Source organism: Geotrypetes seraphini, chromosome 1 (genome assembly GCF_902459505.1).
Source record: "Geotrypetes seraphini chromosome 1, aGeoSer1.1, whole genome shotgun sequence".
In the NCBI taxonomy this organism is placed as follows: Eukaryota; Metazoa; Chordata; class Amphibia; order Gymnophiona; family Dermophiidae; genus Geotrypetes; species Geotrypetes seraphini.
This window is the reverse complement of record NC_047084.1, coordinates 506,852,871-506,878,942: the sequence shown is the minus strand read 5'-3', so window position 1 is coordinate 506,878,942 and position 26,072 is coordinate 506,852,871. Positions and strand designations below refer to the sequence as shown.

At 41.6% G+C, this 26,072-nt stretch overlaps 1 protein-coding gene and 1 long non-coding RNA gene across 4 annotated transcripts in view; one reads left to right on the top strand and one right to left on the bottom strand.

Moving 5' to 3' along the window:
- Positions 1 to 26,072, bottom strand: part of LOC117352077 — a 135,364-nt gene that overhangs the window by 108,823 nt on the left and 469 nt on the right. For both annotated transcript variants that reach the window (XR_004537574.1, XR_004537575.1), the window contains exon 2: positions 25,339 to 25,500. This is a non-coding gene — a long non-coding RNA (uncharacterized LOC117352077). The remainder of the gene's footprint in view (positions 1 to 25,338; positions 25,501 to 26,072) is intronic.
- Positions 25,488 to 26,072, top strand: part of PTCH1 (patched 1) — a 157,164-nt gene continuing 156,579 nt past the window's right edge. For both annotated transcript variants that reach the window (XM_033928140.1, XM_033928131.1), the window contains exon 1: positions 25,488 to 26,070. In XM_033928140.1, the coding sequence (XP_033784031.1) occupies positions 25,900 to 26,070 (171 nt within the window). In that variant the 5' untranslated portion in view covers positions 25,488 to 25,899. The remainder of the gene's footprint in view (positions 26,071 to 26,072) is intronic.

Below are 26,072 nucleotides of genomic sequence, written 5' to 3'. Positions count from 1 at the left end.
CTTAAGATCTTCATCTCAATATCTTTTTTTTATACACCAACCCTGAAAATTACCACCCTGCGTCAAGCCACTTCATTTGCAATTATGGCCCCTACAATATGGAATTTCCTGCCACTTCATATCAGGGCGGAAAAAAATTTAGATAAATTTAAGGGAAATCTAAAGTGCTACCTCTTCCGAGATGCATGTAACTGTTGAATAGACTTGGAAACAGCCAAGGTTATTTTATCATCTTTATCCCCTAGCTTCCCTATTGTGGTTTACCCTTCTTGTTCTCTTTTCTTTTAAATTGTAGTTCTCCCCACTTTCCTATTGTTTCACGTTTGTGATGTATTGTTTAGTCTGCACTCATTTGTTCATTGTTTTCCCCTTTTTAATACAAATTGTAAAACACTTAGAAATCTTGATTTGCGTTTTATCAAAATTTTAATAAACTTGATGTGAGAGGTAATAGTGTCGGGCCACCGGGCAGCATGATCATATTGACCAAATTAGAACTATAACCTAGAAATTTATCCACTCTGTGGAATTCATTCACACTAGTATGGCCCAAACTGGAAGAAAATCTCTCTACCAACTGTCTGGACCTTTGCCTGTGCTGCTTAATGCTTGAGGAGCGTCTCTTTCCTTGCACAATTTGCAACAGTACTACTTGGCCTGTAACTCCATAGTTAACATCATTCAAGTGTTTTTTTTTTCACTGGGCTCCTGTGTCAGCCCTTTCTTCTATTTTCATCTGGTGGGTATGGGAATGGGGGACTTGTATACTGCCTTTGGCATTTCAAAACTTACATTCAAAGTGGCGGGCACTGGCAGATTAAGTGACTTGCCCGGGGTCACTGGGATTTGATCTCACAACCTCTGGGTGCAGAGGCAGCAGCTCAACCAGTGAGCCACAGCCCTTCCTTACAACATCCCTATAGATATGCAACGTCCCTATAGATCATGACCACTCCCTTTCTGTAATTCCCCAAAGGCCACACTATAATGCTTTTCTATGCTGTGTTATAGTGATATCACATAGACAATGGTTTCATCTCATTGTCCTTTTCCTATTGAAATTCCCTACCTCCTGCCCTTTAGCCTGATTTGGGAATGGCCCAGTAAAGGTTTATTATACCACTTTAGTCCTGGTCTGGGATTATCAGTCTCTCATGCTGAGGTTGCATTTCCCCTTTTCTTAACCAAACAGGGCTGGTCTTGGTTCACTCAGGGTCCCTCTTATTTTGAGCTATGCAGCATACCTTCTTTACCCCCCCTCCTTTTTGGCATAAACACCGCTAATGCTTTTTAATTTTTTTTAGATACTCTGTTGTCTACTCATGCATAGTCTAGTGAATTATCATTAAAACCTTATATTGAACCCTACATTTTACTAGCAACCAATGTAGTTGCTTCAAGATTGGTGTTATATGCCTTGAACAGTTGCCACCTACTAAAGCTCAGGCTGCTGCATTTTGAATTAACTGTAATGCTTTAACTTTACATTTTGCCATTCCTAGATATAATGCGTTACGGTAATCCACTTTACAGAGTACAAGAAAGACTCTGCAAAATTGTCTGAAAATCCAATTGCGAAACCAATGGTGTAATTTTTTTAAACATGATGACTGTACCACTTGTATTCACAGGAATTTTTCTACAGCCCCCATCCCTTCAGCCAGGGTTTCATCCCTCCCCATGTTTGCAGCCACCCTCCTGATCCTCCTATAGTTCAACTTGGCTGCCTTCATAAATTAATCTCCTGATGTACATCGTTCCTTGTTCTCTCGAAACTGCAGCATGCAATATGCTCCTATGTCAGTTTCTTATGATCAAGTAGGTGAACTCAATGCCTTTGTGGCTCTAGCTCATGAGTTCTGGGCCCAATAGTCAGTGCCCAAAGCATCAAGTGCATTGATTGGCTTCAACCTCCATTCCTATGACCGTTAGGAGAGACAATACTTCCATGTGCTTTAAGACCCTTGTGCATCAGCTTGTGAGCTGTCAGCATGCATTAAATCATAAGTTAGGGCATAGTTTGGTCCCAAAGGGATTTTTTTCTCCCCTTTAAGTTATGTTCATAAGGGGACCATCTAACCTTGGTTACCCTGTCCTAGCTGCTGGCAATTTCTCTATTTATACACTATATTTATTGAGATGTTTTATCATGCATTGTGTAGACATTATAAGTATTGTACCATTGGAGACAGCTAGATACTGTATATACAACATGAAGTTCTAATGCTGTCATGTTATTCTGAGGCTTTTTCCTCCACTATTTGCGAATGCCGGAAACTCTGGTGTTTATTCCTACTGCTTGGCTGGAGAAATAAGTGTAGCTGTGCTATTTATTAATATTACTGTATTAAGGAAGTATTGTACTGACCATACCATGGTGGACATTCACTATTAATTCTCTGCTCTTGTAACTGACTCTTGCCTATGTACGGAATGTCCTGTCTATACACAGTTTATGTTGAATTTCTGCAAAAACTGGTCAATGGCCCATAATCAGTAAGCAAATGTCACATACGATTTTCTTGTGGGATGTTCTAAACCAATTTTCACATCCCCTCAGAACCTTTCCTAACACCTATTCAGGAAGACTAGCCTCCTTGACTGTTACTTTTCCCGAGTCCCACTCTTCATTCCCGTCTTGATTCCTGCAATTTTACACCAGTGCATAGTTGCGTGTAGTGTCAGTGCTGGTGCCAGTGGCTAACCAAATCCTGGCTTTGGCAGCAGAGTTCATAGCTGTGGGGAAGCCGGTTATCTATTGCTATCTCCTTATTGCTTGCCTCCGGTTGGCTATTAATGATGCCTCCTGGGAGGAAAGCTCTTGTGGTAGTTGTATACCCCGCTAGCCAGCTGTGCTGAGACTGTGGCAACCATGGCATATGCTTTGAAAGTGACCACCAAAAAAATATTGATTACGTTGGCCACTGGGGCCAGTGAGCCCAGCCTGGTTTGTTCTCTCCTCTCTACCCTTTCTGACCTTTGATTCAGCTGTCACCTTCTCCTGGTTTTGACGCTTCTTGCTTATGCTGAGCAGTGGCTACATCTTCCTTCTCCAATACTGCATGCTTGTCTCAGCAGTTCAAGTTGAATTAATTAAACGTTTCTCGAGGACAAAGTGTTCTTTGCATGCTGCAGTTGGTGTTAGTTGTGTGGAATTGCTGGCCCTCGGCTAGGACAGTATAATTATTCCCTTACTGCAGTTTGCCTTTCTAGGCCTCCTGGCTGCTTGGGGAGGTAGCACCTCTGGGTTATGACCTTGAAGGATCAAGTAGGAAGCTGTGCTAGGTCTGCTAAATCAACATGCTTGGGAAACATAATGGGTCTGCATGATGCAATCTTCTGTTAGTTACAATCCCTTCCTTATTCTGAAAAGGCACAAACTTCTTAGTTTTCTTGGTACACCCAAATGATCGGTTGACTGCACTTCATGCTTCAGGTGGAAGGTTACTATATATACTCTAATATAAGCTGAGATTTTTAAACCAAAAAAGGCTAAAAAATGGGGGTCTTGGCTTATATTTGGCCCAACACCCACCTGCCCCCATCCCGGATCTTGTGCCAGCCTCCGCCAGGCCTGCCGTAAGACCTGGTGGGCCAGGACAGGAGGGATCCCTCCTGCCTCCTGTCCTGGCTGACTGTGATGATTTTTACCTCCCCCGCGTACCTTTCAATTCCCTGCTGGTCTAGTGGTGAACCGAGCAGGAATAATCCTCTTGTGAGGAGCCACTAGCTGAATGGCTGCCGCGAGTTCTCATTGAGGGATAACATTGGTGGTTGTTAAACTCTGCAGATTGGAAAACCTGATGCTAGCTGGTGAATAGCATGGCAGGTCACTGCTTGATTTCAGATAAATTAACTCCCTAGCTGATATCGCAAAGTGGGGAGGTTGTGATAAGGACTGTTTGATTCATGGTTCAGGTACCCTACAACATTGTTGGGTTTGTTAACTTAATAAAAGCTGCGGCCTATTATTCTCCGAATCCTGAGTATGACTGGTTTATTTTTTTTAAATTATTATTTATTTATAGAATTTTATAATATTACCAAGCATATACATCTTGTACAGTAAAGTGAGATCAAACAACATAATAAACTAAATTTACAGAATTAAGATATACCACAATCATAATTCAATTTGAAAATAAAGATAGATAAATGAAGTAATAATAATCTAGTTGATCACACACTAGTCCTCCATGTATTGGATCCAAGATTTAAAGAGTAGAACAAATATAAATCAAATAAATTAAAAGCAAATGCATGTCTTACTACAGTGCGGGGGGCTAACCTTCCATGGGCGCTGTTATTCCTTTCTCAAGATGTTTCGCTGAGAGAAAACTAATCAGTTGAGACGGCTCTGTAAAAATAAATATCTAACCACACATTTACCGGTACATGGATATCTCAGAAAGAAAATACCCCCTATTTGAGTCACTCCAGGTTTTAGAAGTAGAAATTCTTTTCTTCTCTTTTGAGACTCTCTAGAGACATCAGGAAAAATCTGAATATGATGTCCCAGGAAGTCTTTGGACCTATTTTTAAAGAAAAGTTTTAATATCCAATCCTTGTCTGGAGCCAAAGGCACAGACAACAAGAGAGTGGCTGGAACAGCCAATTCTCTATCCGATTGTTCCAGAATTGCGGAAATGTCCAATGATCTGTCCCGGGATTCCTCAATCTTTCCTTCTTCTTTGGATTGGGGCTTGGCAGGAAGATAGTTCACTCTTGTAAGAGGAGGTAAGGAGCTTTCAGGAATTTCCAATATTTCCAAAAAATATCTTTTCACCATTTCTCTGGGAGAAGTTGACAAGATCTTTGGAAAATTTATAAATCTCAAATTGTTAATTCGACCATTATTCTCCTGAGCTTCCAGCTTCCTCCTGAGTATTATATTATCTTTAACCAGCAAATCTTGATTTTGTTTTAAAGATATTAGCTCCTTACTTGTATTTTGTGACTCTGTTTTTAATTGAGATATATCCTGTTTTAACACTTTTATTTCATCTTTTTGTTCTTTTAATTCCTTGTCCAAACTTTTTATTTGAGGATTTAAAGAATTCCCCAAATTCACTACCAAGTCCCATAATGCTTCAAGTGTAACTTTAGGGGGTTTTGTAGGTGAAAAAAGTAGTAATGGTGTAGTGTCTAACTGTTCTGAAGTTAGCTTTACCTCAGTGGAGTCTTGTATTCCCCCAACCTCTGTTGTCCCGGTCGCAGGTCCTAGCAGAGAGAGCCTGTCACTCTGCATTGTTATGTTCGGCGAGCCCTCCATACTAGCCTCTGGAAACAAAGAAGCTACCTCCTCGGGTGCATTCTGGTCCCGTGGAGAGCTGGCTGCTTGCGGCGTCGGTTGAAGGGGTGGCGTCCTGACGTCGGGGCTAAGAGTAACATCGAGCCCAGGGGATCTCACCACTGCGCTACTCTTCGGCGGCGTCCCTAGCGAGCTGGCACCCGACTCTTCCTGCTCCCGCTGTAGGCGTCGGAGGAAATCATCTATGGTGACCGCTGGGGTTAAGGGTCGCCGGGAGGCTCCTCCGACGTTCCTTCCCCGTCTTTTCGGCATAATTACAGGTAACTCTCGACGGCGTCCTCACTGCAGCAGAGATGCAGCGGCCATCTTGGATGATGACTGGTTTATTTATAACCCCCCTTTGTCTGCACACCTAAGTGACTGCCTGGTGTAAGCTGAGTGAAAGGGGCGCACATCACATTTGTTGGTTTGAGAGCAGAGGCGGGACCTAGTTTGATCTGAGAAAGCTGAAGCAAGCTGCACCAGACTTTTATTCAGTAATTAATTCCACACACACTTTCTGTCTGAACCAATTTTTTTCTGTCCTTTAAATGTTTTAGGCACAGTATATTTTATCTTCACTGATCAAGCAATAATTATTTACAGTTCTTTCCTCCTCTCTCCAATAATAGATGAAAATATAATTAAAGGTTACTTTAATTCCTTTAGATCAGTGTCCCCCCAAACTTTTTGACGCAGCGGCACATTAAATTCGGTGCTGCAGCTGGAAGGCATCCAGAAGTGCGCGAAAGTTGACACGAGAACATCATGCGCATGCGTGCCGCGGCGCACAGTTTGCAATTACACTGCTTTAAATGGTGAAACCTACTCGCCAGGTTGCTGAAAGTCTTTCAACCACACAAGTTTACCTGCTGTTGATATTGACAGATGTTAAGTATACATACGTCAGTATTCAGTTATTATTCACTTAGTTTTTTCCCAGCCTTCTTTAGTTGGCAGGTGGCCACAGTAGACAAGATGGTAATGTATGGTAGATGGCTCTACCCTTTAGGCCTCTGTATAGATGGAAAGGGGCACTCTGGTTGTTGTAGCAGAAATACAAACTGACCTCCTGCTTTTAGTATGATGAAGGGGTAGACAGGTTCCCCATTCCTGTCCACTAAAACAAGGCAGCAACTGTTTTATTTATTTATATTAAGTATTTATATACCACTTATAACTTAAGTGGTGTACATTCAGGTATTCAAGCATTTTTCCCTGTCTGTTCTGGCAGGCTCACACTCTGTCTAATGCACCTGGGGCAATGGAGGATTAAGTGACTTGCCCAAGGTCACAAGGAGCAGCATGGGATTTGAACCTACATCTTCAAAGCGCTGAGGGTGTAGCTCTAACCACTGTGCCACACACTCCCCGTTTCTTGTCCCTGATCCTTCTTGAATCCTTTCTCCTTTAGCAAATGCCTTTTAATGGTCAAACTGTAAAGGTATGAACCAGCTGATTCTTTCAGTTAGGCGGCTACTTCAGACATATGCAGGGTTACCAGATTTCCTCTTAAAAAAAAAAAAAGAAAAGAGGACATATGGCCCTGTCTCATTCTACCCCCAGACCCTGCCCCACACGGACCCTGTGTCTCCTTCCCTGAGCTCCAGGACATACTTAGAGGGCCTCTGCGCATGCGTGGATATCAAAGCTATGACATCACGCTCATGCGTGTGATGTCATTACATCAGTATCCTTGCATGCGCAGAGGCCCTCCAGACGTGGCTCTCATCTCTGGGCCTTCCAAAACCTGGACAAACTGCTGACAAATATCTTGCTACTTGGGGCCGTGACACCAGTAATACTTCACAACAAATCATTTCTACCAGAATACCTGGCCTTGGTCACATGTGCAGTACACAGCTAATACCCTATGCAAATACAGGACCACAAATGAAACCCTAAGGTGCCAGACTCTGTATGCAGTACAACACCAGAGAAATAGAAAGAAATACATTTCTTCCGGAACAGTGTAAAATATAGACAGATGTAAATTCTGAAAACTGACACATTTCAATCACTAAGGGCTCCTTTTATTAAGGTGCGCTAGTGTTTTTAGCGCACGCAGATTAGTGAGCACTACATGGCTAGAACTAATGTCAGCTCAATGGTGGCTTTAGCGTCTAGCGTGCGCGCGTTAATGCCCTAACACAGCTTAGTAAAAGGAGCCCTAAATTGAAAATAAAATCACTTTTCCTACCTTTGTTGTCTAGTGATTTTTATTTTCAATCATTTTCCCAGTCTCTCATTGAACTTCCTTCTGTCTTTGCTCTTAATTGTGTTTGCAGGACCTTGTTATCCATTTACTGTTTTTCTCTCCTTCACTTTCTGCCCTACATTCATTTTTTAGCATTAACTTTTAACATTCAACTTTCTTCCATTTTTTTTGCTTCCTCCTCAGATCTATTACTTTTCCATGTCATCCTTTCCCCTCTATCCATTTGCATTCTCTCCTCCCTCTATCATCCATGTATGCCATCTCCTCTCTCTTTCTTCTCCATTCCCATCTATCCATAAAGAGCATTTCTTCCATCTCTCTTCCCTTCCCACCCCTCCCATCCCTGTGCACCATGTCTTCCCTCTCTCTCCTCTTCCCCTCCATCCCTGTGTACCATATCCTCCCTCTCTTTCACTCTCCTGTAGTCTGACATCTGTCTTCCCCTTTCCTCTTCCTATGGTCTGGGATCTTTATTCTCTCCTTCCCACGGTCTGGCATCTCTCTCCCCTCCTTCCTTTCCCTCTCCCCATTTGTGGTATGGCATCCCTCTTCCTTCACCTTCCTTTCCCTGGTCTGATATCTTTCTTTTTCCTCTCCCTTCCCCATCCAGTGGTCTGATATCTCTTTCCTTCTCCGGAAACAGGAAGCAGTAGTAGCAGTGAGAAAGCTTCTGGGTCACCAAACATAGCATGTTTGCTTCACTCATGCTGCTGACAGCCAAATGTTACAGCAGCGCCTGATGAGAAAGCAGCGGATCGGGGGAGGACTCTGGATAGGTATGGGGAGGGAGAGGTTAGGTACGGGGGGAGGAGAATTTCAGATAGGTGTGCAAGCAGCTATAGGGTTTCCACGGGCAAAAGTTGTAAAATTAAAAAGCCAGACTCCTGTCACAGACATCAAAAAGGTCTTCACACACTTCTACTAACTTCCAGCTCCTTCTAAACTGTCAGTTCCAGAGATTTCCTATACTGGAACCTTCCTTAGATTAGCTGGACCCATTTCTAGCAGGTTCAGGAAATTCTGAGTTCAGCAAAATGCCACAGTTAAAATGGGCCCCAGGAACAGTGCAGGAATAATTTGCAGGCACCTCTCCTATTGGCTAGTTGATCTCTTCTTTCTACCACAGCCAGCAATGAGAACACTGACACCAAATGGACTTTTAGGGAACAGCAGTGAGAATTCAGGCAGATTTACTCTGCTGAATTTCTCATAATGTTGCATATGCTATACTATAGTATGTGTATTGAGTCGAGTGACACAAGTATGTGCGGCCTGCCTATGTTACTAGGTATTTTCTCCAACTGGAGACAGGGAAATGTCTGACTGTATCTTGCTTTGATCTGCCAATGAAAATGTAGGAATTCACTAAAGACCTGTGGTTTCAGCAGTATTTGTAGGAACATAACATTTTTGTATTCCATTGTCTTTCTCAGAATTCTAAATTAAGTCTGAAATTCATTGCAGGAGAATATGGTGAAATCATTTAGCTTAGCAGGGTTTAAAAAAGGCTTGGATAATTTCCTAAAAGAGAAGTCCATAGGCCATTATTGAGATGGCTTGGGGAAATCCGCTGCTTATTCCTAGGATAAGCAGCATAAAATCTGTTTTACTACTTGGGATTTTGCTAAGTACTTGGTACCTGGATTAACACTGGTGGAAATAGGATACTGGGCTTGATCGATCTTCAGTCTGTCCCAGTATGGCAATTCTTATGTTCTTAAGTCTTCTGAGTACTGTATGTCAAAGTTGAATAGGCAAGATGGCTCATTTTAGTTTCACAAAACAATACTGGGTTTAACTGGTTTATAGAACCCAGTGTATTAAGCTATGAATAGATACCACATAAAATACTCCGGGTGTATTTCACAATTTATACTTTTAACAGAGAACCACTGTTGAATAAAGACCGTATGGGAAACGAGCCGTTTTAGTGGTGGGCTCTCTAGCTCACTGTACGGTCTCGATTCAACAGTGGTTCTCTGAGCACAAATATGTGACTTCTGTTAAAAGTATAAATTGTGAAATACATCTGGAGTATTTCATGTGGTATCATTTTAGTTTCTGCTACACTTTGATATTCGGAATACTCGCTAAATCTGTAAATTAAGATACTACTAGCGGAATTCTGCTCGACTGCACAATGCAGAATTTGTGTAGAATCTCCCTTTTCTGCGCAGAATCTCCTTCCTCCATGATGTCCATCCCTAAAATGTTATTTCTATGGTCACAACAGTGACAGCGATTCCCACATGCTGCCTGCCGCTAACACGAGCACCTCTCCTTTGCCACGGAGTGGCTTCTGGGTTGGTGGCAGGCAGAATGTGTGAATTGCTGCCGCTGCTAAGACCGGTTGAAGCAACACCTTAGTGAGAGAGTGGGGGAGGGGAGGAAAGAGTGAAATCCTGCACATGGGGAGGAGGGAAAAGGCTTCAGGCGGCCTGTCCCTCCCTCATCATGGCTCTGGTGCTGCTTTGTGGCCTGTGCCTGGCTTTGGCTCTGCAGATTTACACCAATGGCTGGGCTGTGCAGATCCCTGCTGTGCCCAAGAGGCAGCTCACGTAGCCTGGAGGCAGCGCTTCATTTTCCTGGGGCCCGTCGGTACCGCCTACTTTATTGGTAAATAAACAAAAGGAAGCAATATTAAAACACTGCCGATAAATAGGAGGAGCCTGAAGGATGATGTGTAATAGACTCCAGGAGCCTGAGAAGCAGAGACGCGGGAGGGGTGTCTACTTGCTCCAGTACTGTCTACTTGCTTGTCATTATCCTCAACCCTCTTCTAAGTGCTCTCTACCTGCTTGTCATTACTTTCTTCCTGCCTCTCGGGGGCCCTCTATCTATCTGTCACATTGCCATCTCTGTGCTTTCTACCTGCCTCTCACTTTTTCTTCCCAATTCTCAGTGCCCTTGAGTTGTCTGTCACTTCCCTGTAACTCTCTTTTAGTGTTCTTTACCTGCCTAATGCTGTCTTTTTCCTGATTCTTATTGTTCTCTCTCTGTCTGTCACTTATCAGGTCTGCTGTAAATCATGTAAACAGGTATGGTTATATCACAGAAAATTGGTATATCTAAGGAAAAAGGAGGACGGAGGGAGAGAAGATGGAAATTTGATAGGTAGCTGAAATGTGAAAAAGAGGAGAAAGATGAGAGGTAGAAAAAGAGCTAAAACGGAATGATCAATATGTCGGAGGTAGATGTAGTGAGGGAATAGAGGAGAAAAGACAAATTTACAGCAACCATTTGAAGGAGAATTAGCAGACAACAGACACGAAAGCAGAAAAGAGAAACTGGAAAAATAAAACTTCCAGACAACCAAGGTACAGAAAAGGCATTTTATTTTGAATGTTTTAAATGGAATGCAGATAATAGCAAAAATGTTGTTTACATTTTGACAAACTTTCAGAATTTTGCAGAAATTGCTCATTTTGTGCACAGAATTTTGAATTTATTTTCCACAGAATTCTGCAAGGCGTAATAAGATCGAAAGATTATTGTTTACAAATAACTGATACGGACTGCCTGTAGCAGAACAACATTAGAGAAGGTTGTAGAATAATTGAGCATCCTATAATAAATGATTGAATCAGAGTAGTCATTTTCAGGACGATTTGTAAAGCTCAAGACTCATCAGGGTGCTATGATTTTATTTTTTATCCTAAATCTTGTATGGGTGCATAGCATTGTTGTGTCAAAGAATAAGATAACGGGGATGTGCAGATAACCTAAGTATGGGGGAAGAGTGTGGCGCAATGGTTACAGCCACAACCTCAGCACCCTGAGGTTGTGGGTTCAAACCCACGCTGGTTCTTCTCACCCAATCCCCTCAGGCACATTAGACAGATTGTGAGCCCACCAGAACAGACGGGGAAAAATGCTTGAGTACCTGAATAAATTCATGTAAACTGTTCTGAGCTCCCCTGGGAGAACAGTTTAGAAAACTGGCAGCACTGAGCATTGGAGGTTTTAGCTATACAAGCCAGTCCTGTCAGACATCACTATTGGTTGCTGGCAGCCAGCGTGTGACACCATTGGGCAGCGTGAAGAGGCAGAGCCCAGAGTAAGGAATTTACTATGGCTTGACCGGCATCAGTGCATGCAGCAAGAGGAGTGCGCAGAGGTAGACAAGAGGTGGACTGACTTCTCAGAGCAATATGCAGCTTTGGATTCTCTAGGAAGCACATACACCAAAAAACCCACAAAACTCCTGTGACTATACTCCCACAGAGAACAGAGGATTTTATTTAATTGCTTTTATTTTTGCTTTCTTTTTTCTACTAATTCGGTGGCTTGGTGCTGACAGTCGCAAACAGTGTGAAGCCAGGAGCTTGGACCACCATAAGACACACCCATCACGTGATCCTTCTTGGGATCTGCCACCTCCTCCTCCTTTCAAAATGGTTCTTTGTGGATAATTTTCCAGCCAAACAAGTGTTGGTGTCACAGTGATGTTGCCGACCCAACAGATTCCAAACACAGAAGACTCCAGATGTTAAACTTCTGCACATGCTCTAGGGATTTCTGCCATACTGTAGATACTGTACATTCCATTGTCCATCAGTTACTGTCTTTCATCTGGCTTCATTTCTGGGTGGGGTGGCAGAGATTGTGTGACTGGAAGATCCTCTGTCCTTGGAGAACCACCATTAAGGTAAGACACTATTTATTCTTCATGGACAGAGGATCTTGCAGCCACACAAGTCGATGAAGCCATCTACACAATGTGCGGCGGTGGCGAAAAGGGTGAACAGAATGCTAGGAATGATAAAGAAGGGGATCACAAACAGATCGAAGAAGGTTATCATGCCGCTGTACCGGGCCATGGTGCATCCTCACCTGGAGTACTGCGTCCAGCACTGGTTGCCGTACATGAAGAAGGACACGGTACTACTCGAGTCCAGAGAAGAGCGACTAAGATGGTTAAGGGGTTGGAGGAGCTGCTGTATAGCGAAAGATTAGAGAAACTGGGCCTCTTCTCCCTCAAACAGAGGAGATTGAGAGGGGACATGATCGAAACATTCAAGGTACTGAAGGGGATAGACTTAGTAGATAAGGACAGGTTGTTCACCCTCTCTAAGGTAGAGAGAACGTGAGGGCACTCTCTAAAGTTGAAAGGGGATAGATTCCATACAAACGTAAGGAAGTTCTTCTTCACCCAGAGAGTGGTGGAAAACTGGAACGCTCTCCCGGAGGCTGTCATAGGGGAAAACACACTCCAGGGATTCAAGACAAAGTTAGACAAATTCCTACTTAACAAAGACGTACGCTGGTAGGGCCAGTCTCAGTTAGGGCGCTGGTCTTTGACCAAAAGGGCCGCTGTGTGAGCGGACTGCTGGGCATGAGGGACCACTGGTCTGACCCAGCAGCGGCATCTTTTTTGTCTTATGTCAAACAAATGGTATCTTTGTGGGTTTGTTTGTTAATTCATCGCTGCAATCTGATATTTAAGATGGTGGTGGTGAGTTGAAGTCTTCATCTGAAGAGTTTAATACCGCCTGTCCAAAAGTAGAGTCCAAATGAGAAAAACTGTCTATGCAATATTGCTTGTAAAAGTAGGTGGGCTTGACCAAGTTGCTGCTTGACAAATTTCATGCAAGGAAGCTCTCTGTAAATGTGCTTTTGTTGTAGCCATTGCTCACAAGAAATGAGCTTGTAACTCTTGGAGTTGGAATAGATATAATTTGTGAGTAATAGAACAGTATGCAATTTGCTATCCAGTTTGATAAAATCCTCTTACTTACTACATATGGAGCCGGTTGTCTACAAATAGATGAAAATAATTGAGAAAGCCTTCCTTCTAAAGATGTATGGACAATGCTCTTTTACAGATTAACTGATGGAAAGATTCTTCTCTAGAGTTCTTATGTGGTAGAGGATAATAAATTGGTAGTATCACTGTTTGATTAATATGGAAGTCTATTACTACTTTAGGAAGGAACTTTGGATGGATACACAATAAAACCTTGTCATGCAAAGCTGTGTATAAGGCTGATAATACACTAAAACTTGAAGTTCACTGATGTATCTAGCTGATGTGATTGCTAGAAGAGATATGATTCCATGTCAAATATTTGAAGTCAGTAGAATGTAAAGGCTCAAATGGGAATTTGAGGAGTTGTCACAATATTAAATTAAGGTCCCAAGTTATTGTCGGTTGGTTGATTGGAGGGCAGAGATTGAAAAGGCCTTTTAAAAGTCTCTTCACAATTGGATGACGTAACACTGATTGATGATCAGTGCCATCATAAAACACAGGCATTAATCTTTATGAAAGAAGATGATAGTCCCAAATCTGAGAGGTGTGTAATTGAGCACTTACACAGATCTAAATGTCTACTTGTACAACAAAGTTCAAAACTTTTCCATTTTCCATTATAAGATTTCTTGGTAGAATTTTTTCAGGATACCAAAAGAACCTTTAGTACTCTGTGTGAGAAACCTGGATTGTCAAACATTTCAGCTGAAGAAGTCAAGCTGTCAGAATGAGTGACTACAGATTTGAATGGAGATGAGTTCCTTTGTTTCAAGCTATGAGGTCCAGTTCAAGAGGTAACTTGAATAGACTTTAAGAAGTCATCTTGAAGAAAAAAGGAAACCATGGTTGGCAAAGGCCAATAAGATGCAATCAATATGAGAGCTGCTTTGCTGCGAGCTTTCTGGATGGCTCATGATATCAATGGAATCGGGGGACCCTGAATCCAAGGTATTTGAAAAGCATCTGGTGCTATCTGATGAGGGAATGGTATTCATGAACAGTACTTGAGACACTTCACATTCTCCAGAGATGCAAAGAGATCTATGGTTTGGGGGGTCACAATTTTTGACACAGGTAGGCATATGAGTGGTCTTTACAGACCACACACTAGTTGATAACTGAGTGAATCTGCTAAAATAATTCTGTTCCTGGTTTGAGAGATCCTAGTATGTAATATTTGATGTCTATCACACAGTTCTAAATCTTTATCGTTTTCTGACTTAGAGGGGCATTTTTGATAGCACGTCTGAGTCCAACTTTGGACATTTTGAGAAAAATGTACAAACATCAGGTGAAGAAATGTCCATTTTTGAACCCGTAAGATGTCTTATCTTATTTTTTCAAAAATGGCCCAGCTAGTTTTGTCCAGCTAGACATCTAATTGTTGGTGTTTTTTTTTTTTTTTTGCCAATTGAAAAAAAGTTTGAATTTAAAATATCCAAAACAATCCATTTGCATATAGAAGGGCCTAGCATTTTAATGTACTGGCCACACAGACATGCCAGCAAAGCAGTGGGGCACCCTATGAGGCAATGCTGTGAACTTCACATTAAGGGTGTTAGGTACACATCTCACCATAACCCATGTACACCATATGGTGAGCCTTCTAATCTCCAAAACACAACCTACTATCTACTACCCCAATAGCCCTTATGCCTGCAGGTGTCATCTATATGGCAGTACAATGGGTTTTGGTGGGATCATACTTTACACAAGTGTACTAATTAGGGAGGCATATGGTCCTGGGTCCCCTTCTCTGCAGTCATTTCACTGCCCACCAGGCTACTCCAGAGACTTGCTTGCAGCTCTACTAGGACTGGCCATAATATCTGTAGTGGTCATAGAGACTGATATGTACTGTTTCATGCAGATATCTGGGGGGTAGGAGGGGGGTCAGTGACCACTGGGGGAGTGTACAGGGGCCATATTTTCATCCCTCCAGTGGTCTTCTGATCTTCCCTCCAGTGGTCTTCTGATCAATTTGGTATCTTTTTGGCCCTTATTCATTTTAAAAACAGGTCTAGCCCAAAACATCCAAACTGTGCCCTGGACATTTTGTAAAACATTTGATTATTGCTGTAAAACGTCCACGTTCTAACCCTGCCCAAAACACACCTCTAATATGCCCCCTTAACATTTAGACATACTGGAGACAAAATGACCAGAAAGATGTCTAAAAAGTCATTTTTGAAAATGCCTATATGGACGTTTTGACTAGTAAGATGTCCAAGTGCCAGTTTATGCCATCTTTTGGATGTCCATGTTTTATGAAAATGAGCCCCATAGTGTCTTGAATCCTACTCTGCCTTACTTGTTTATATAATATATGGCTACCTAATTGCCCATCCTGATTGACCTGATACTTGGGATGATCTTGAAAAGCTTGTAAAGCTAAATGAACTGCTCTGAGTTCCAACAGATTGATACTGACCAATGACCTTGCTCTATAAGATGTTCAAGTGGGCACCCAGGTGACTTTGGACATATTTATCAGTTGAATGATAAGTACTGGAGGTGGAAAACTCTGCCTCTCATAATGCTCTGTGGACATGTCAAGGGTATCTTTGTTGAGAGTGGATGGGTGTATTGATACTACCTGTCCTTGACATACCATTGGAGAGTTCTAATCTGCAATTGAGCGTATGATTCTTATTTGCAAATGAACTGTTGCTGCCATATGGCCTAACAGCACCAAAAGTTGATGTGCAGTAATGACTGTCTTTTCAGATAGATGTTGAATTTGAAGATTCCTATGGCATCTTTTGTTATGATCAGCACTCCAGTTTGAGTGGGAATGAGACTTGTTTTCTCGTAATTTATTAGAAAGCCTAGTCCATTCAGTAATATTGTAGTTTGATTTAGGGCTGTGATTGTTTCTTCTGGGGACATTAGCCTTAACCAACCAATCATCCAGATAGGGGAAATATACAAATCCCTTGTTTGTGGAGATGAGCGATTACCTCTACTACACATTTCATGAACATTTGAGGAGCAGCCGAAAGGCAGGACTTTGTATTGCTTAGCCTACCCTGCAAGGGTAAAGCTTAAAAACTTCCTGTATGCCTGATAGGAACATGTAGGTAAGCAACTCTTAGATCCATGGAGACTAACCAACTGTTCTGTAGCAGCGGCAAAATTGTTTGTAGGAAGTTCATCTTGAATTTCTCTTTCTTGATAAATTTGTTTAATCTCCTTAGATCTAAGCTCAGCTGCAAACTTACTTGTTTCTTGGGTATCAAGAAATATCTTAAGTAGAAACTCTGAGTCGGATGGTGCTGAGGCACTTCCTCTGACATTTGCTTGCAGAAGCCATTCTATTTCTACTTAGTAGCTGTTGGACACATGAAAGAGGGAGCTGAGATGGTTTAAATTTAAATGATACCCTTTTTAAAAAAATAATACTGAGGATCTATGAATTGTTGGTTATGCTGGACTAAAGGTTTTTAAAATAGCTGAGTCGTCTTCCCACATTGGCTTCTGAGATCTTTTGTCCTTGGAAGAATGTTGGCTTTGCTGATTCTTAAACGGTTTACTAGATCTTTGGTATAAGAGCAACTATACTGATTTGATTTCTGTCAGCATAGCTATTGCTAGCAATCAGCATTTTCAGTTGGCATAACTAATGTCAGCAAAGGCCTATGTTCTTCAGAGCATAATGAGTTTCCTTGGACTGATAATAAGATGACTTCTTATTCGACAATCTACCCTGTTTGATATTATCATCTTCTAATGTATCAAGAGTCGCTTTGCAGTCTTCCTTGATGGAATCTATCAACTGTTATACCTTAGCTCCGAAGAGATTCTTTCCATCACAAGGTGGAGTGTCTATTATTTTTTCATGGACATCATCATGAAGAGCTGAGGACTTCAGTCATGCTAAACAACTGGATGATATTCCATCCCTCTTATGGATGTATCATATGAGTCGTGTGATGCCCTTATATTTTTAGAGCCGTCTTCCAACTCAGATAACTGAGATGTTAATATAGATTTCTCTGACAATTGTAGAGAATCTGCAACTGCATGTAGACATTCCACTATATTATACTGGAGGAAATTCTAAAAGGTGCCTAAATTTTAGTAAATTGGCTTCAATTATGAGCTCTAACAAGCTCATAATTGAAAAATAATTAAAAATTAATTGGGTGATAGATATCTATCTTCATAGGCGTAATTCTACAAAAGATAGGTATGCTTAGAGACAGAGAAGGTCTTAGGTGCCACTAGGCACAATTCTCTGAAGGACTTAGGTATAAAATCATAGCCTACATTATAGGCATCTAAGTTTTAAGTTAGGTGTGTTTCTGTAATAGGCGCCTAAGTGTGACTGACAAGAGACAGGCGCCTATATTATAGATGGCTATCTTTTTAGATGCCATAAATTTCCTCATTGTGTATAATGAAATTGGACTACTATTCTAGCAGCAATCATGGGGTTCTGATGCACCTTTTCCCCCATAAAATCCATCATTTTTTATTTTTTACAAAAGGAAAATTTGAATATTCTTTTGAACTTTTATATTTTCTTATGGCCAAATTGACCACCATGGATTGATGAGGGAGCTGTAACTTTTGATGTCCTATGATTTTTTGCACTTGGTATTTCATGTCAAGACTCTTCTTTGTCAGGCAAGAGATATTTGGGATTAACCAAATTTCTTTATGGTTCTCTAACAAGAACTTATGGATTGGTAAAGTGATTATCTCCTTGGGAGCATCTAAGTATTGTAGCCCTTGGGTCAAGCTTTGAAGAAGATGGGATTTGAAGTGTTTAAAAAAAAACATGAAGAAGAAAATCTCCTAGGTAGCAAAATCAAATAATATACAGAAGTAGATGTGGACTGAGAAATTTCCTGCACACAAGTGTAAAATAAAAAGCACTCTCTTATTAGCAAAGCACTGACAGATAAGTATGGTGACCCCTGAAGCAGACAGTTCTCAGCCATAACACGGCCCCATGTCCAGTCTTTTTATCTGTCGGTGCTTTGCTAATAAAAGAACGTTTTATATTTTATACTTATGTACAGGGAAAGTTCTTAGTCCACTCCTACTTCTATATAAGGGGCTCATTTTCAAAACAGAAAGATGTCCAAAAAACTGCATAAAGTGGCACTTGGGCATTTTAATTGCCAAGACATCCAAGTGCCGATTTTCAAAACTGACTGTTTAGATGACTTGCAAGTCATTTGCCTTCCGGTACATCTAAATCTTAAGAGGGCGTGTTAGAGGTGTGTTTTGGGTAGGATTAGGGCAGCCTTAGGACTTTGACATCTTGCAAGGATAATCAGACCTTTTTGAAGATGTCCAGGGTATCATTTGGATGTTCGGAGTTATACCTGTTTTAAAAGCATCTAAGTACCAAAATGTTACCCACTGATGAATGAAGGCATGACCCCACTACCACCACATTCTCCAGGTGGTCACTGATCCCCTCCCACTCCCTAAAGATGTGAAAGAAACAGTACATACCAGCCTCTATGACAGCTTCAAATATCATGGGAAATCCTAACAGAGCAGCAAGCAGGTGTCTGGAGTAGCCTGGTGGACGGTGTAGTGAACCAAAGCAAGGAGGATCCAGGCTCATATCCCACCCTACCCACTACATTTATGGTGGTAAGTGTAAGGCCACCAAAACAAACTCAAAACCTACTGTACTGCCTTATACGTGACACCTGCAGTCAAAAGGGATATTGGAGTGGTAGACAGATGGGTATAGTAGGTTTTGAGAGAGCTTTGGAGGTCTCACCATACAATATAAGGGGGTTATGGTGAGATGTGTACCTGGGATCCTTTATGTGAAGTTCACAACAATGCACCCTAAGGTGCCCCACAGCTCTGTTGGCATGTCTGTGTGGCCAGTCCATTAAAATGCTGGCCCCCTCCCTCGTTCAAATGGGCTTGTTTTGAACATTTTAATTTTCAAAAATGGCCAAAAAAGACAGACATCCTAAGGGTCAAAACATGTAGACAAACTATTTTTGAAAAAAAGATAGATGTCTTGTGGTTTAGAAAATGGTCATTTTCCCAACTAGATTTTTGGATGCAGAAATATCCAAAGTCAGACTTAGATATCCTATTGAAAATGCCCCTCCACGTGTTTCAACATCTACTACTACTCCTACTATTAATTATTTCTATAGCACTACCAGACGTATGCAGTGCTGTACTGCGGTAAAGACTTTGGATACGTAGTATCCTTTGCTTGTTCCATTTTGACCGGCTCTGGAGGAGACTGAAGGCAATCCAAATGTTTCTCTACTGGATTTAGAGGTGGAACCAGGAGAACATTCATTATTAGAATGCACATTTTGATCTTCAGAAGACTCACTCCAGTCAGAATATGCTTCAGATGCTATTAAAGAAGAGGTCAAAATAGACCATGATCCATTCTTCTACATAGGAGATGATCATAGTAAATTTGTTTCTAATGAAGATAAAACTTTCTTTGGTGAAGCAGGTTGTAGAACAAACTTGCTGTTCCAAATTTTTTTCACACAGATCCAAAACTCCACTTGGGAATTGAGGGGGTGCTCTATGACATATGCTTCATATGTACTGACAACTGTGGAGGCAAATCAGTAGATGAATGTCTACTGATTTTCCGATGTCCCAGTGTTCTGTTTTCACTGAATGAGATGTGTACCTATGTTTCAAATGATGTGAATGAGATGAACGATGCTTGCGCTTGTGAGCACTTGTCTGCGCTAAGCCGAATGAGAACTGCTACTGGAAGTAGTTCTCTGCACAGTGGATAGCTGAGAATCTAAAGGCTTAAATAGTAGGCGGTGCTGAGGGATTCCTCTCCTTATACACAGCCAATGACGTCAGAAGCAGTATTGACAGCTGCAATACACTCTGCTGAGCAGAAATAGTTCCTGCACCGTGAGAGTTTCCCTCTGTGGGGAAAGCATTCTCTGCCTCTTTGGTGCAAGTGCTGATTCTGAATGACCAGACTGAAGCTTTACCTGAACTCATTATGGTGAAGCGTTAGAACTTGAGGTAGGCTTAATCGGTAAAGCATACGGAAGTGCCAATATTGATGGCTGCTCTGTTTGCTTCTTGCTGTGTGAAGATTTACTCCTTAGTGACAGGATCCTTAATCTTATCCTTACAAGATTGTCTAGATTTTTTAGATGTTGAGGAAGATGTACGATGATAGAAGTATTAACATCTTCAGTATTGCAGATAGTCATGTAGTCTTTGACTACAGGCTGTGTTCCCTCTCAGCTAAAGAAAGCTATTGTGTGACCATTATTTAAAAAATCGTATAGATGGGTCAATGGTAGACCATTTTCGTCCTATCTCATCGCTAAATTTTTTGGCTAAGGTGTTGGAAAAAGTAGTATTGGAGCAGCTACAAGACCTTTTGGAGGAATTTCATATCTTGGATGATTTTATCAGTTTGGTTTTAGACATAAGTATTCTAAGGAATTGCTACTACTTTATGTTCTGGGTGAGGTTTAGATTGTGGTGAATGTTATTTTATGATTTTGTTAGACATCTCATCAGCGTTTGACACTGTAAGTCATCAAATCTTGTTGACAAGGCAGTGTTCTCTAGTTACTGGAGGAATAGTTTTGGATTGGTTTCAGTCATTCTTGGAAAATAGGACGTTTTGTGTAGAGGTAGTTCAGGAGAAGTCCAGTTGGTCCACAGTAACCTGTGGTGTTCCTCAAGGTTCAGAGTTGTCCGCCGTACTATTTAACTTCTATCTGTTACCTCTCTGTAAGGAACTGCACAAACTTGGGGCTAGTTTTCATCTATATGCAGATGACATCCAGTTTCTGATCCCTGTGAACAATTCAATTGATGCTTTGAAGGACCTCAATAATTGTTTTCAAGTGATTTAAGGGCTGGTTGCACCAAAATCAGATGAAGTTGAATGTGGCAAAGACAGAAGTCTTATTCGTGGGCCGTGACAGGCAGTTGCTGTTGTTTTCCTCAGAGATAGTGTTAGATGATGCTGTCATTCCTGTATTGCATCAGTGTAACTTAGGCATAATTTTGGATTCAACTTGCCCCAGGTCAAGTCAGTGGTGTCTTGGATATTTTTAAATTTTTGCCTACTATGTAGATTAAGAGATTTCTGTCTGTAGATAAATTTAAGACCATTATTAGCATGATGCTGACCCCAGTATTTGACTACCGTAATGCTCTGAATTTAGGTTTACCAAAATATGTGGTCAAGGCTTTACAGGTTGCTCAGAATGCTGCCATTTTTAAGCTTGTGAATGATGATGGCCTGTTGATTTTGCGTTCTTTGTTGCAATTTTTATCAGCCAACACGAGTGTTAAGGTCTATGGATAGGATGGGTTTTGGATGTGCCATCTTTGAGTGTGGTGAAGTTTTCTGGGCTCCGTAAAACTATGCTGACGGTACAAGGACCAATGTGTTAGAATGCATTGTCCTTTGAGATAAGGCAGGCGTTGGGTATTTTGCAGTTTAGCGAAATGGTTAAACTAGGTTATTTGAATGAGTTTTTTCTTCATAATTTGGTTTATAGTTTCTGTAATTCTATGTTGAGTCTGAGGGTTTTAGGTTTTATAGTGAATGGTTGTTAGTGTTTTGATGCCTCTGATTGTATCACCTTTTAACTTTAATTGCTAAATATTGTTAGTGTTTTTAAGCTGTATGTTTTTGTAAGTTATTTTATTATGCATGTTGAATTGTAGGATATGCGGACTATAAATAAATAATGGAGCAATTTGACAAATGGAAAGTAGAAAGTTGCCTGGAGAAGATGGTAATACATCCCAGAGTATTAATGGAATTGAAAAAATGAACTGGCAGAGCTATCATTAGTAATTTATTTTTAAAATCCAGCATGGTACTGGAAGACTGGAGGGTGGCAAATGTGACACCGAATTTTTTAAAAAGGGTTCCAGAGGTGATCCGGAAAATTATAGACCGATGAGTCTTACATTGGTGCTGGGAAAAATGGTAAAGTATTATAAAGAACAAAATTACAGAGCATATACATAAGCATGGAATAATGAGACAAAGCCAACATAGATTTAGCCAAGTGAAATCTTGCCTCACTAATCTACTACTACATTTCTTTGACGGGGTGAATAAACATGTGGATAAAGTTGAGCCGTCGATAGTGTACAGTATATTTGGATTTTCAAAAGCATTTGCCAAAGTACCTCATGAAAGACTACTGAGAAAATTAGAAAGTCATAGGTGGATTGTAAGCCACTTTGAACTTTTTGTAACGGCGGCATATCGAATTTTAATAAACATATTATAGGTTAAGAACTGATTAAAGATAGAAAACAGAGAGTAGGGCTAAATGGTCAATATTTTCTATGGAAGGGGGTAAATAGTGAGATTCCCAGGGCTCTGTGCTGGGACCACTGCTTTTTATCAATGAGATACAGTGGTGCCTCGCATAACGAACGCCTCGCACAACGAACGCTGCACACAACGAACTTCATGTCTTGATTCACACAATGAACTTCGTTTCACACAACGAACTTCACACAACGAACTTCGTTTCACACAACGAACTTCGTTTCACACAACGAACTTCGTTTCACACAACGAAGTCGCCCGAGCTGCCGATGTATTGCATCCTTCCGCGCAGGCACTGCAGGCAGTCGTTAGTCACTGCGCTTAACTGCCCTCTCTCACTGTATACAGTCGTCCTTTTAAGATAAACTCAATATTTTTTATATATCATGGCTTCTAAAAAAAGCAGGAAGGTGATTTCTGTTGAAATGAAACGGGAAATAATTAGAAGGAGTGAATGTGGGGTAAAACAGTGTGACCTCGTCAAAGAGTTTAGCCTCAGCAAGACCACCATTTTCACCATTTTGACAAATTTATCTTTTTTTATGTCATCTTAGCATATTTTATGCTGCAGAACGAATTATTTTTTTTAACATGTATTGTTATGGGAAAACGCGTTTCACATAACGAACTTTTCGCATAACAAACTTGCTCCTGGAACGAATTAAGTTCGTTGTGTGAGGCACCACTGTAATTAAATTTGTTGATGACACAATGTGAAAAAACTGCAAGAGGACTTTGCAAGACTGGGAATCAAAATGGCAGATGACATTTAATGTGAGCAAGTACAAAGTGATGCAAGTAGGAAACAGGAACCCCCACACTATAGTTACTTGATGCATGGATCCATGCTAAGAGTTGCCACCCAGGAAAAGGATCTAGATGTCATTGTTGATACATTGAAACGGTGGCGGCGGTGGCTAAGAAAGCAAAATAGTATGTTAAGAATTATTAGAAAAGGAATGGAAAACAAAGATGAGCATGTTAATGCCCTTGTATCATTCCATGGTGCGGCCGCACCTCAAATACTGTGTGCAATTCTGGTCGCCACATCTCAAAAACAGATATAGCGGAATTAGAAAAGGTACAGAGACGGACGATGAAATTGATAAAAGGAATGGTAGGAATTCTCCAAACATGCGTGTGCTTGGAATCTGCTGGGTTGGCAACTCTACAATGACGTCACCGTTTGTGTGGCTCAGCGACGTCACCACTTGTGTGGCTGCAAGACCTTTTATCCATGGAGAATGTGTTACTGCTTTTTTTTTTTTCAGTGAAAACAGTGTGCGCCTTAAAGTTGCAGCACCCCCAGCGTGACTGCAGCTATGCACCCTACTACATCTGCTCCCCCCTCCTTTTTAAATGCTGGGGAGGAGGGTTAAATCTATGTGGCATTTGCAAAAACTTTGTATAAGGAGACAAAAATATTAAAACATGCAAAAATGCAGAGTAAAACTTTTATCTTATCGGTTATAAGTAGAAAACTTCTTTAGCATACCTGATAAATTTTTGAGTGGTAAAGGAAACACAAGGAATACAAATTTATCTAGTTTCAGTATTTAAAAAAAATCAGTGTTAAATGCCAGTTTATCAAGTTTGACATTGAGAAATAGTATTGTAAAAAAAAAGTTCCACTAAAAACACAAAAGTGGCTTAGACACAGCCCCTATGTGTGCAGAGCAACGTCCAACTATATTCATTGTTAATGAATAGTCTTTAGATAACCATGTAATAAGCGAGCATACCAGGGTTTTTGTGTGTGTATTCCGATAACATTTTTAAAAACTGTGACAACAGATCCAATTTGAAAGACTTCGCTTTACTTTTGTAAACTTGTTTTTAACTGTACGCTTGCATTGCAAGAGAACCAAGTCTTGCATTTTAATAATAATAATAAAAAAACAAAAAAAAGCTGGCACTCCGAAGCGCATTATCTACTGTCCTTTCATTATGTGTGGATGCCTGAGAATCCAAGCTAGACCTCCCAGTAATTCGCTGGAGCTTATGGCCAAGTTTTTGTTTTTTTTTCCTTTTCTTTTTTAAAGGACTGGGAGAAACCGTCTGAGCCCCACATCGCATTTGTTTTGTGCTTTCCTGCTAGATGTGTGCGTTTACCCTAAAAATCATATATCTTTCCATATGCATACAGTATAGTTGCAGAAAGTGAGTGTATATAAAACATATCTTGAGAAAAAAAAATCTTCTAAAGCGACTCACAAGGAGCAGTAGAAAGAAGAGGAAGAAGCAGAAAGGGTTGGGGGGGGGGGCACATTCTTAATGGCAGGATTGCATGCGAGAAGGTTGGATCTCTTTAAGGCTCCCCCTGAAGCTGGAGATGCACACACAAGGCTGCCTGCCTGGGTGGTCTCTCTACTTTGGTGAGCTGTTGCTAAGCAGCTAATAATAGTCATGTTTGCTGAGTAATTTCAGCCCTCTCCCAGCCAATCGCCTCCAAGAAACTCAAGCCATCTGACAGCCCCGGGGGCGGGATTTCCACTCTTTTTCATTTTTTCCTCCATTCGCCCCGCCTCCTTTTTTTCCCAAATGGAGAGAAAGCTTCTCCCGCCCCCCCCCCCTCCCTTCTTCATCTCATCTATTGAATCAAGCTAACAAGAGCAGCAGTAGCAAAAGAACACAAGACTTGAGTCCCAGGGCCCGGAGTCAGGAAAGAGTGCTTAGGATTTCGCATCATTTTATTTTTTTTTTTAATGCATAGTCTTAGTATTCCTTGTATTTTTTTTTCCCTGGGCTCTGCTACAGTACTCCACCCCCCCTCTCTCCTTTACCTGGTGTGCCAGTGCAGGATGGTACTAGGCGACGGGAGAAGCGATCCGGAGAGCTGCTTCCCCTCTAGCGCGCAGAGCTGAGAAGAAACGAGCAAAAAATAATAAACAGCCGAAGACTTTTTCTTGATTTGCTTTCTCTGCCCGGGTTGTTTGTTTTTCTTTCTTTGCAAAAGGAAAAAAAAAAAAAAAAAAAAACACTGAACAAAGAAAGAAGAGGGAGAGCGCTCAAGCACACAACTGCAAGAAAAAGAGACGCAAGATTTATATATATATTTTTTTTAATATATGGATTTTCTTTTTGCCGAGTAGATCCCGCGTTGAGTTTAAAAAAAAAAAAGGGCAGCAGAGAAGCGGGCTCGATCCGAAGCGGGAGCCTCTCCTCCTGCTGCAGCGGCGGCGGCAGCTTCTCTCCTTCTGGATGCGGGATCGGGCGGCGAGCTCCGGCGCACGAAATGTGGGCATGGGAGAAGGCGCCAGGTCTGCCTCGCCGGGAGCAGCATGAAGAGAGGAGCCGCCAGCGCCTGAGCCAGAGAGGCAGCCCGCCGAGCCCGAGCCGGCGACATGGCCTGGGCCATTAGCGCGGCGGCGCCGCCGCCGGGGGCAGACCGCCAGCCCGGAGGCCGCCACCGCCGCCGCCCCCACCGGAGGAACCGAGCCCCGCCGCCGGACCCGCACTACCTGCAGCGGCCGAGCTACTGCGACGCGGCGTTCGCCCTGGAGCAGATCGGAAAGGT